The sequence below is a fragment of the Myotis lucifugus genome, unplaced genomic scaffold (assembly GCF_000147115.1).
Source record: "Myotis lucifugus unplaced genomic scaffold, Myoluc2.0 scaffold_313, whole genome shotgun sequence".
Lineage (NCBI taxonomy): Eukaryota > Metazoa > Chordata > Mammalia > Chiroptera > Vespertilionidae > Myotis > Myotis lucifugus.
The window spans coordinates 606,498-619,374 of NW_005871361.1; the positions used below are offsets into that span (position 1 = coordinate 606,498).

Consider the following 12,877-nt stretch of genomic DNA (forward strand, 5'->3'; position numbering starts at 1 on the left):
ATTTTTTTATTTTTTTTTATTTTTTTTTTTTTTAATTAAGTCTTTATTGTTCAAATTATTACATTTGTTCCTCTTTTTTCCCCCCATAACTCCCCTCCTTCCAGCTCCCACCCCACCCTCCACCCTCACTCCCCACCCACTGTGTTCATCCAATAGGTGCATGATTTTTGTCCAGTCACTTCCCGCATCTCCCACACCCCTTTCCCCCCCAAGAATAGTCAGTCTATTCCCTTTCTATGTCCCTGGATCTATTGTAATCACCAGTTCATTCTGTACATCAGGTTATTTATTCACTTGATTCTTAGATTCATTTGTTGATAGATGCATATTTGTTGTTCATAATTTGTATCTTTACCTTTTTCTTCTTCTTCCTCTTCTTAAAGGATACCTTTCAGCATTTCATATAATACTGGTTTGGCGGTGATGAACTCCTTTAGCTTTTCCTTATCTGTGAAGCTCTTTATCTGACCTTCAATTCTGAATGATAGCTTTGCTGGATAAAGTAATCTTGGTTGTAGGTTCTTGGTATTCAGCACTTGGAATATTTCTTGCCATTCCCTTCTGGCCTGCAAAGTTTCTGTTGAGAAATCAGCTGACAGTCGTATGGGTATTCCCTTGTAGGTAATTGAGCCTTTTTCTCTTGCTGCTTTTAAGATTTTCTCTTTGTCTTTTGCTCTTGGCATTTTAATGATGATGTGTCTTGGTGTGGTCCTCTTTGGATCCCTTTTGTTTGGGGTTCTCTGTGCTTCTTGGACCTGTAAGTCCATTTCTTTCTCCAGATGGGGGAAGTTTTCTGCCATTATTTCTTGAAATAGGTTTTCAATATCTTGCTGTCTCTCATCTTCTGGCACTCCAATAATTCTGATATTAGACCTCTTAAAGCTGTCCCAGAGGCTCCTTACACTATCTTCACACTTTCGGATTCTTTTTTCATTTTGCTTTTCCAGTTGGGTGTTTTTTGTTGAATCTTTGGTTTGATTCTTGTGCTCCTCTGGTCTGCTATTGGGTATAATATTCTTTATTTCAGTCCGTGTATGCTTACTTTCTAATTTCTTTATCGTAGCATCGAGGGTCTCATTAGTTTTCGTGAGGCTCTGCACCATTTTATGGCAAACCCTCAAAATTGCGATTCTTAGCTCCATATCATCCATTTCTGCCATGTTTTTTTGTCTCCGCATCTTTTATGGTTTCTTGATGCACCCACTAGTGGTCTCTGTACGCAGTCTTGTTCTAGCCAAGCCTTAATTGTTGTAGTTAACACTAGAGGGATTTGACCACCAGGCCGACTGGCTGAAGGAATCAGCTGCGGGAAACGTCTGTCTTCTGGGGCAGTGCTAATCCAGCCTTTGCCTGAGGCGGTCGGCAAATGGCTGTGCGCAGGGCCTGGGCGGGGCGGGCTCAGCAGGGCAGGGGGAGGGAGCCGCTATGGCCGCTCTCAGTCCATCCCCAGGGGCTCTGCCTCTCCGTCCCGGCAACCGCTGCAAACCTCGGAGGGGCCGCCGCCAGACAGTCCCGCTTCTCCCGTTTGAGTCTGGGTCCCTAGAGACTCGCCCGGATCTGTAGCCCAGAGTCTGAGACTCGCTCCGGATTGAAAACGACAACCGCGCCCTCCGCCGCCAGCCCGTTTGCGCGCGCACCGTCACCACCGCGCCGGCCGTACCTTTAAATTTTCCACACTGCGCCTCCGCTGAGCGTCGGAATGCTGTTGTTTTTGCTTCTAGTTGAAGAGACTGTCCTCCGCCCGCCTTCCCGTGGTTCTGGTTGATGTCCGCTCCGTCTTTTAGTTGTATTTTTGAAATGGTTGTCCACGGCGGCAGTCAACGGTGTTTACCTATGCCGCCATCTTCCTCTCATGGAAATCTTAAATAAATTGTTAACTTAGCAGAAAAGGTTCAGTCATTTTTTTATTATAATTCTTCAACTCAATCTTGTCACAAATAGGGAACTTGGGGACCAGAGAGATAACACCGCAGGTAAAGTGCAGGCCTGGGATAGGAATTGACTTATAGTTAGGCTGCAGAGTCACGGTATCTCTACATTCTGCTGCCTTTCTGCCTATCTGGAAGTTATACCTGAATTTGATCATTTTGTAAGAATCCTTCCAGCTCTGCGACTTTATAATTCCATGCTGTCTCCTACATCAATTTCCAGGAAATTCCACTAGCAGTTCTGGTATTCTAGTTAATGGTGAGCTATTAAAAGACAGGTGCTATGTCTAGTACATGTTGCCATATTCCAACATTTAGTATAGAACAATGCACTGAGCTCTCATACCATTCCCAGGTCTACCTTCATTATAGTGTCTAATGCATTGTGTCACAATTATTGGTTTATCACCAGCCCCTTGATTTTATGACCTTTAAGGGCAGGGACTACCGGGTACATTACAAACACTCAGTAAATATTGAATAAATGAATGAATTAGTCCATTCCTCACACTGCTGCCAGCAATCTTCCTAAAAACAAGACACTCATAACTCTCACTAGCTTAGCCCATGCTGCCCTTTTAAGTTCATTTCCTGCTTCTCTTCACCTTACACCACAGTCACAATGTGTTATTTGAACACATTCTTGCTTTGGCTTCTGTTTCTAGCATTCCCTCATCTTAAAATGCCCTTCTTCCCAGTCTTGGTGTATTGAAATCCTTTGGCTTCTTCAAGGATGTCCCATCTCAGATGCCACTTCTTCCATGAAACCTTTTGAGATTCTCAAGCCTCCTCCTTTTTTTATGTCTGCCCAGCATAGAATATATATATATATATTTCCTTCCAGCATTCATGTCAATCTGTCCAGTATTATAGTTAACCTGAGTTCATATCTGTCTTCTCTTCAGGTTATAAATTCCTTAAATGCAAGTATCCTTGTGTCTTCTCTGTACCCAGTGCAATGCCTTGTATGTAATAGGTGCTTAATAAATTGAATTTAAATGAATTTGAGATGAAAACTGGCTTTGTTGGATTCCAAAGGCCCCCCACTCTTTGCATGTCATGTCCTTTCCTCAGCCGGTGGACTAAGGCTTTAATGATGGTGCCTGTGTTTCCTACAGGTGGCCTATGACATGGGGGATTACTACCATGCCATCCCCTGGCTGGAGGAGGCCGTCAGTCTCTTCCGAGGATCTTACGGAGAGTGGAAGACAGAGGATGAGGCAAGTCTCGAGGATGCCTTGGATCACTTGGCCTTTGCCTATTTCCAGGTAGGGGAGTGAGACTCACTGCTTTCATCACAATAAATGTAATGCTTTATATGCACTTTACAATTCTGTAAGCATTTTCATGTCTCTTAATTTACTTCATCTTCCTAACAGGACCAAATGTGAGTCGAACAGGGCGGTAATTTTATCATTTCTGTATTTCATATGTGAGTAAACGAAATCTCCAAAGCATTCCTAACTTGTCACAAAGTTCACTTGTCCAAGTCTGTCTGACTCTGAATCCAGTGCTCTTTGCAATGCACTCACTACTTTGAAATCGTCTCCCGTGTAGGAGGGCAGTCTTTCACCTGTAGCAGCAACAGCTGCATCGACACATGTTTAGTAGGTTCACGGTCAGTGAAGATCACTCTTTTGCACTCTCAGCAATTCATAACTCTTCACAGATACTGTGCCATGATATTGCGAATATCCAAGGAAGAAGTTTGATTGCTGTCCTCTTCCATCTGCAGTCGAGTCCAACTGTAACATGACTAGTGTCCAGCTATAGAGCGGGCCTTATTGGTCCATAGTACCAGCTCAATGCCTCCTCCAGTGTTTCCTTGACACTGTTGATCTTTGACCTGTTGTCCCTCAGATGGAAGCTCATTTCCCTAAATATGGGGGAACTGTCATCTTTTGGCATAGCTAACCCCATTTCCCAACTGCTTTGTGCAGTCTTCAAGAATAGGCTGAGAAAGTCACTGCGGAGCCAATTCCTTAGAGTTTCAAAAGCTAATAAACCAGTTCTACGCCCTACATTCCTTTTTCTTTCCCCCTTTTGCTGAGAAAAGGGAGGAGGATATGGGCGGTCCAACCCCACGTGTTGCTCCCAAAACATATCTGTTCTCAGTGCAGCAAATGGTCTGGTTCCTCTCATGGAAGTTTCTGGTAAGTGGATCTTTGTTATAAAACTTAGCAGGGTGCCTCTCCTAACTTTCTTGCTCAATTGCTACATATTAAAACTGAAATCGAATCACTGTGATGCAGCAAAGCGCAGGAAGTGATTGAATTTTAATAGAGGAAGAAAATGGAGAATTGACACTGAGAGACTCAGAGACGATAAACTAAAGCAGCTTACCCTGAAAGATGGGGTTTTTAATCCAGTGTCTAATTGTTAAATTTGGGGTCTCCCCTTCTCCCCCGTGATGACTTAAATTTCTCTTCTACTCACTGACAAAATCTCCTTTCCCACAATCGTGCTTTGTCTGGTAAATTTTATTCATCTTACAAGGCATAGCTCAGATGTCACCTGTTTTGTGAAGTCTTTCTTAGTTCTCCTGAGACTCCACTGACTCTCCTTCTTTGTGCTCTGACAGCACAATTTTTTATGCAACAGTAATAGAACACATAAGGCATTGTCTTATAGACCCTGTATGTTCCCCTTTTTTACCCCCAGTAAATTAGAAATCAATGTCTGTTCATGGACCTTTCATTTCATTAAAAAAATATATATCAGCTTCAGCTAAAGGCAAAGAAATAAAGCTATGAGGAGAGGCCGGTTATGGGAGGTCACCCAGAAAAACATGGTAAACAAAGGTAAGGTTGTTGTGCAGATTTTTTTTCCCTTTATTGATTAAGATATTACAAATGTGTCCTTATCCCCCCAATGTCCCCTCATCCCCCAGTCCTGCCCTCACCCTCACCCCTGTTGTCCACATCCATCGCTTATGCTTATATGCATGCATACAAGTCCTTTGGTTGATCTCTCCCCCTCACACCGCCCTCCCTGATCTAAATGGATAAGATTCTCTTGTGATTTAGAGTCGTCCTTCCCTTCCTAGCCCACGGAGGGAGATACTTACAAATGGGGATGCCCTTTATGTCCCTTACAAAAGGGTAACACTACTCTGGTTTTCAGAATGTCTCCTGCGTCTGCTCTTTCTCAAAATATTTAGCTTAGAATTATCCTTATGCCAAAAAGGCATATTTGGGGATAGCATATTCTACTGCCATTCATTGCTCACCTCAAAGAGTTGTGAGGATTAAATGAGCTCATACGTGTAACACCCTAACACTGACACATATGTACTCAATACATGGAAGCAATTATGATTATATTATATACCACAAGTGTATGTTCTCTTTTTCCATTTAACATTATTTAGTATACACATTTCCAAAGAAATTTAACTGAAACATAAAAAGTAATTCTAACATTGTTCTTGATAAAATATAACTATTACATGAAAAAAAACCTTCATTTTAAAAATACGTAAAATTACATTAGTTCTCTTCATTTCAAAAGAGTTTGAAAAACTGTAACCCTTAGTTAATATCTGACATTATAAGATGTCAGTAGATTATTATTTTTTTAAAAATATATTTTATTGATTTTTTACAGAGAGGAAGGGAGAGAGATAGAGAGTTAGAAACATCGATGAGAGAGAAACATCGATCAGCTGCCTCCTGCACATCTCCTACTGGGGATGTGCCCGCAACCCAGGTACATGCCCTTGACCGGAATCGAACCTGGGACCCTTCAGTCCGCAGGCCGACGCTCTATCCACGGAGCCAAACCGGTTTCGGCAGATGTCAGTAGATTATTTAACTATTCCTCTGTTAAGTATAAAAAAGAATAATTAATTACATTAAATATTTAGAAACGATCTGTATGTCCCACAATAGTGGAATGGCTAGGTCATCTGTGATGTAGCTTCTTGATGAAATAAAATGCACCCATTAAAAATGCCCAATCTCTTGCACACCCATGTTCATGGCAGCACTATTCACAATAGCTAAGAGGTGGCCGCAGCCCATGTGTCCATCAAAGGATGAATGGATAAGCAAAATGCAGTATATACATATAATGGAATATTATTTGGCCTTAAAAAAAAAGGAACTCTGACACATGTCACAACATAGGTGAACCTTAAGGACATTATGCTAAATAAAACAAGCCAGTCACTAAAAGACAAATACTGTAGGATTCCACTTATTTGAGGTATGGGTCAGCTTCATAGAGACAAAGCAGAATGTGGTTACTAGGGGTGAGGGGAAGAGGAAATTGGGTGTTGTTTAATGCGTACAGACTTTCAGTTTTGCAAGATGAAAACATTCTGGCAATTGGTTGCACAACAGTGTGAATATATTTAATACTGTATGCTTAGAAGTGGTTAAGATGGTAAATTTATTTTATGTGGGGTTTTTTTTTACCACATTTAAAAAGAATAATTTTAAAATGCTGTCTCTGAAGACTAATTTTGTAATGATATATAAAAACCATTCTTGATAACCATGTTGAGTGGAACAATCAGGATATGAATATGTATTTTATAACTATGTAAAGACTATATGTTATCCAGAGTGTTTGGAGTGCTGGGTTCCAGTGGAGCATTGTTTTTCTATTTCTCATATGTTTTATTTGTTTTTTTATTTTTTAAAGACCTTTATTGTTGAAAGTATTACATATGTTCCTGTTTTCCCCGATTGGCCCCTTCATTAGCCCATTGAACGTGTATGCATATATGCATAACCCATGGACACTGTCTCGTATGTTTTATAATGTGCTTATTATTGCTTTTATCACTAAAAATAAAAATTAAAAAAATACATATTTTTTATTGATTTCAGAGAGGAAGGGAGAGGGAGAAAGAGATAGAAACATTAATGATGAGAGAGAATCATTGATTGGCTGCCTCCTGCACATTCCCTATTGGAGATGGAGCCTGCAACCCGGGCATGTGCCCTTGACTGGAATCGAACCTGGGACCCTTCAGTCCATAGGCTGACACTCTATCCACTGACCCAAACCAGCTAGGGTTAAAAATAAAAATTTTGATATGCAAAAATAAAATGACCAGAAGGAAATAGAGTTCTATCAGTTCACCATCATCCCAGAGCAAGGAGACAGCCCACCTAACCTGGTCTGTTCCTCAAGTTTGTCTAAGTCCTGTTTACTTTTGCCCAAGGTTGAATGGCTACAGGAAGAGTTCATTACTATGTGGTATGAATGGTTCAGGGTGAGGTATTCCTTTGCCTCCCTCCTGTTGGCAGCAAAACAGCACCAGGTGTGAGACCAGTGGGGTCAGATAGAACCTGGGTTCAGCAACCTCAGCACTTGAGTTCTGGCTAAGAAAGAATTCAGAGCCACGATTCAAATGCTACAAGCTAACGTTTATTTAGAAAGTCACAGAGGGAAGAAAAGTGAGCCAGCTGGGCATGGGCTTAGGAACAAGTTAGAGGCAAAAGAAGGGCCCTTGGAATTTAGGAGAAAGACAGAGACAAGGAAAATGCACTGGAGGGAAGGGGGTGAGAAAGGTGCAGGGTTGCTCAAGAGAGAGCCTCCCTGGGTGCTGGTCTTGAGGGTTATTTATCTGAAGGTCCCAGGGGAGGATCTCAATAGAATATTCATCAGCTTTCCAGGTGTGTCCTTTCAGGGTCATGGTCTCCACTGATTGGTGGGCACCAGGTCAGGGCTCATTAGTCAATGTAGCTGGTCCTGAGGTCAGCCATGGCATTGTTTACCTGGTTTTGCTGCTTTCCTGGGCCTGGGACTGAAACACAACTGAGGCCTATATGTTATCCATAGGGGTTGAGGCTTAAGGGAGTGGTTGTGCAAGGGCCAACATGGGAGTCGCATGAGGCCACTCTTTGGCCCCTTGTTCCTCCTCCAGGGGGTTATACCACATGACTAGTGACATGCCAGGGGAGGAAAGGTCAGGGTAGGGCTCAAGCCACACGACCAGCGATATGAAAGGTCAGGGGGGCTAATCCCTATGACCAACAATATGAAAGGTCAGGTCTGAATGGATTTCCCAGTTTTGCCCATTGCCAGGCACCCAGGGCCGTCCACCCTGGTGACCTTCTGTACCTGGCCTATCGTCCTTGCTCTGCTCGTGCCTGTCTAACTGCCTAGCACACTTCCACTAACTTTGTCGACTCCAGAAAGTATTGAGCCTGGAGAAAAAAAAATATTTTTACTAAGCGAATATACTTTATTAAGTATATCACTAAGTATATTACTTTTTAAATCTACTTTATTAAGTATATTTTTCATACTTAATATGAAACTAAACTTTTATAGTTTCATATTAAGTTTAATACTGAAATTTATCCAAATAATAACACCCTGCAGTTACATGGTCTTGCATGCTTTAGGGTTCGAGAACATTTTAAGAAAGTTTATTTTTACTTATTTTTCTACCTTCCCCGGTAAGGGTGGTAATAAGTCACTGGTAAGTGAGGAAACTGAGGAGACCTGATTTACATCAGGGCTGCAAATCCTGAATTAGGACAGAGAACCTCCCCATTTCTAGTCTGCTGCCCATTTCAATGAGTCTTATTATCTACTTATGGTAAGAATATCTTATAATACTTTTGAAAATCCATTGATTGATTTGGTCAGAGGAGATATCCTGAGTGCAGTAAACTCTTTCCCTTTTCTTTCTTTTTTTTTTATAGGCGGGAAATGTTTCATTTGCCCTCAGCCTCTCCCGGGAGTTCCTTCTCTACAGTACGTAATGATAAATGAGAAGCCACAGGTCTGAGTTGCTGGAAATCCCTTCTGCTCTTGGCCTTTAATTTCTGCAAGTGGAATACAGCTATCTATTTTTATTTTTCTAATTTCATAATCTAAGTTACATTTCTAATTTTGGATTAAGTCTTACATACCGATTGATGCATTGGGAGTGTGAGTGTGGGGGGAGTTTGAGTTGGAAAATGCTAAGAAGAAGATACTAATCTGTCCTTTCCTCCTCCACCCCCCCCCAAACAGTTATATATTAATATTTATTCAGTGGGGAATAGGTCCTGGATTGGGAGCCAGCTTCTTCAGGGACATCGAAAGACCCAGGTTTGGGAAGTAGACCTGGGAACTAGTGAACTCAAGGGGAGCTGTGTGTGCAAGGAGAGTGACTCAGCAGGATTATTCACATCTACAAAGAGATATCAGTTCTTCCTTTAAACCAGGGCTCACTTTGCTATGCAAGCATCCCGCCCAGTTAGCACAGAACGGAGCTTGGCCCCTCACCAGAGTGGAACAAGAGAGAGACTTTCTAGCCTAGCTCTCTGCTTGGATATTTTTGTGTACAATTTTGGTAGCAGATGGCTTCCCAGATTTTCCTTTAATAAGATATTTAGATTCTAAAAAAAGATACATAATCAATATAATGTTTTAATAGTTATAAAATATTTCATGTAGGACTTTACAGTGGTTTTTTATCTATCACTTTTTTAAAATATATTTTATTGATTTTTTACAGAGAGGAAGGGAGAGATAGTTAGAAACATCGATGAGAGAGAAACATCAATCAGCCGCCTCCTGCACATCTCCTACTGGGGATGTGCCCGCAACCAAGGTACATGCCCTTGACCGGAATCGAACCTGGGACCCTTGATCCTCAGGCTGACGCTCTATCCACTGAGCCAAACCGGTTTCGGCTATCTATCACTTTTGAATAAATCCACTTAGTAATGTTATTCCATTCTGATAATTTGGCAAACCGGTAGGATAAGGAAGTAGCCGTATGGTCTGGAAACACATGGGCAATTAGTGGTGCAGGCAGAATGAGAACCCACTGTTCCTTTATTTTTGTGCTTGATGTGGTAAAATCTCTGCCTGTCCCAGAGAGCCCATATGGTGCACTATTATAGGTGGATGAGCAGGACACAGCAAATTGAGATTCCCAGTTCCATTTCTGGCTTTGCAGTATTTTCATTGGTGTTTTGGGTTCATCATTTCCATTCTTCAGAATTCTATTTCTCCTCTTATGAAAAAAAAAAAAAGGTGGTAATTTCTGTCCCCTCCTTCCCTCCTTTGTCAGGGCGGAGGTCGCGGTTAGAAGCACACCGAGCTCCACAGAGAAAGATGCTTTGGAAGCATTAGAGCAATTTAGCACCTTCTTTTTTTTTTTTTTTTTTAATATATTTTATTGAATTTTTTACAGAGAAGAAGGGAGAGGGATAGAGAGTCAGAAACATCAATGAGAGATCGATCAGCTGCCTCCTGCACACTCCCCACTGGGGATGTGCCTGCAACCAAGGTACATGCCCTTGACCGGAATCAAACCCGGGACCCTTGAGTCCGCAGGCTGACGCTCTATCCACTGAGCCAAACCAGTTCGGCAATTTAGCACCTTCTTCTGAGAATCATAGACAGAGGCTAGAAGGCCAGGGGTAGTTGCCAACTCGCAGGGCATCTTGCAGCCAAAGTGGGCACAAATAAGACCCAAGACCCCACAGGAACTCGGGCTAGAACTAAAGCTAGAATCCCCATGTCCCATACTGCTTTGCTCTGTGTCTAGGCCGTTTAGGAATTCTGAAGGAGCTGGAAGCGTCAGGAATTAATCAGCTTCCAGTTCTCCAGGAGGAATAGGCCAGGCCTCTGCTATAGGGTTTGGCTCTCAACTTCTCTTTCGTAGCACTCACTTGTCATGTTTCATTGTAACTACTTAATGTCTCTTCCCCATTAGACTGTAAACGCTAGGAAGTTAGCTCTAGCACAGTATCTGTGTATAGCAGATGTTCGCTGAAGGTTTACTGAATAGATGACTAAATGAACGAATGAAAGGATGAAGATTATTCCCTATGCAAAAAAAGTTGACCATGCACTGTCCCAGAGCTGCCGTCCTGATGATCCCTTGGTCTAGGAGTGTTAAGTGCCACTTTCCTTTCCAAAGTCCTTTACACCTTCAGATCTATCAGGCCCAATTCAGTCTTCTTAAAATACCCGGTACTCTTCTGGGAGTGCGGGCCCCGGGGACACAGGAGTTACCAAGGTGACAGTGAAGCTGTGGGACACCGTGGCCGCACTCCCGGGCCCACTGCTTGTCAATCTGCATTATCCCTGCTCTGCTTTCTCCCAGGCCCGGATAATAAGAGGATGGCCAGGAATGTCTTGAAATATGAAAAGCTCTTGGCAGAGAGCGCCAACCAGGCCGTCGCGGAGGCTGTCATCCAGAGGCCCAATGTGCCCCACCTGCAGACCAGAGCCACCTACGAGGGGTTGTGTCAGACCCTGGGCTCCCAGGTAGGATTTTTCAGAGAAAGAGAAAAGGGGAACCGCTTGGCTATAGAGAGAGTAGAATTGGGGCAATGTGAGGAAAAAGGCTAGTTTAAGAAAAAAAAACACACTCACTTGGACAGCATCAGTGACCGCATTCTGGATCTCCCACAGTCCACTGTTTTCATGTGTAGTTCCCCTAAATTCGTGCCAGCTCCTACCCTTTCCTCGTATGCTGACTCCAGCCTTTCCTTCCAGCCTACTCACTACCAGATCCCGAGCCTCCACTGCTCCTACGAGACCAATTCCAGTCCCTACCTGCTGCTCCAGCCCGTCCGGAAGGAGGTCATCCACCTGGAGCCCGATGTTGTTCTCTACCATGACTTTGTCAGTGACTTGGAGGCTCAGAAAATTAGAGGGCTGGCAGAACCGTGGGTGAGTGTCCCCAACGCTTGCCAAGAACTTCCTTCTGTGCCTTCACAGGCCTGGAGCTCAGGAGTGGGAGAACAGACAGCCTGAGCAACTACACCTTTCAGCGGTTCAGGAATTCAAAATGACAGCTGTGCCGTACAACTGATCAATGGTGCAAAAATATCACAGTAGTGGTTGCCTCTGGAGGGAGGGGATTGGCTGGGGAAAGGTACAAGGGATTTTCTGGGGTGTTGAAATGTCCTCTCAATATCTTCTTAGGGATATGGAGGACACAGCTGTAGGCATTTGTCAAAGCTCACCAAATAGTACACTCCAGTTCTGTGTGTTTCATTGTATATCAATTTAACCGGGGGAAAAAAAGGTATCCTCCCAAAATGTCCATCATTCTATGTAATTGGTAAAAGAAAAAAAGGGTGAAATGACAGGGTCAAGAGTGATATCCTGGTCCAGATTTACAGACTTACAGAGTGGAGAGATGATCCAGCTCAGCTTTATTATTTTAAGGGGAAACAGGCCCCGAGAAGAGAAGGGACCTGACTGGTTAAGGTCCCCCATGAAGCTAGAGCCAGAACAGGCACTGAGAGGGGCGGTGATGGTCACGCGGCTCGCCCTCCGCCTGGCACCCGTTCTCTCAGGCTCCGTTACATCCGCCAGCAAGCATACGAAATCTCCGGGACAGCAGACAAGTCTGCTGCTCTCTCCCATTACACGTCAGTGGTGGGCTGGCTGCAGCTCGGACCGCTGTCTTCACTCAGACCCAGCCTGCAGAGCAGCCTCTGTTTGGGACATTGCCAGTCTCGTGGGAGAGGGAACAGACCGAGATGGCAAACTCCCGGCTGGCTCTTAGAGCGTCTGCTTGGGCGTGTCAGACGTTACTTCTGTTCACATTTCGTTGGTGAAAGCAACGCTGAGAGAGAGAATCTTGGAGTCTCCCACAGGGAAGGCACTGCAAGTCGCTGTGCCAAGCTTGACATCGGTGTAGAGGGGACGTTTAGTTGTCGCCCAGAGAATGTGGCAAATATTTAGGGAAATTATAATACAGTCTCCCTCTCCACTCTAACATGTTGCGCCTTTTTACAAATGGCCCATGACCTACCCACATGAGGGTGCCCGTCATGGTGTGCTGTTCACCCAGCACCCGTTACTCACTGGTCGGGAGACGGAGCCTGCTCGTGCCCACACGCTGACACGCTGACACGCTGACACGCTGCGGGGGGCTGGCTCCCACAGAGAGATGAAGTATGGGTCCTTCCCTTTGGGGACGCACTGCTTAACGGGGAAATAGAGATCTACAATACACTGTGCTGTGTGCT

The 12,877-nt window shown here is 43.7% G+C and overlaps 1 protein-coding gene across 1 annotated transcript in view; it reads left to right on the top strand.

Annotated features, from left to right (window-relative positions):
• The window catches only part of P4HA3 (prolyl 4-hydroxylase subunit alpha 3), a 44,356-nt gene that overhangs the window by 19,882 nt on the left and 11,597 nt on the right, over nucleotides 1–12,877 (top strand). Inside the window, 4 exon segments of the mRNA XM_023764045.1 lie at nucleotides 3,045–3,196; nucleotides 8,594–8,645; nucleotides 10,996–11,159; nucleotides 11,391–11,567. Of these exon segments, the coding sequence (XP_023619813.1) occupies nucleotides 3,045–3,196; nucleotides 8,594–8,645; nucleotides 10,996–11,159; nucleotides 11,391–11,567 (545 nt within the window).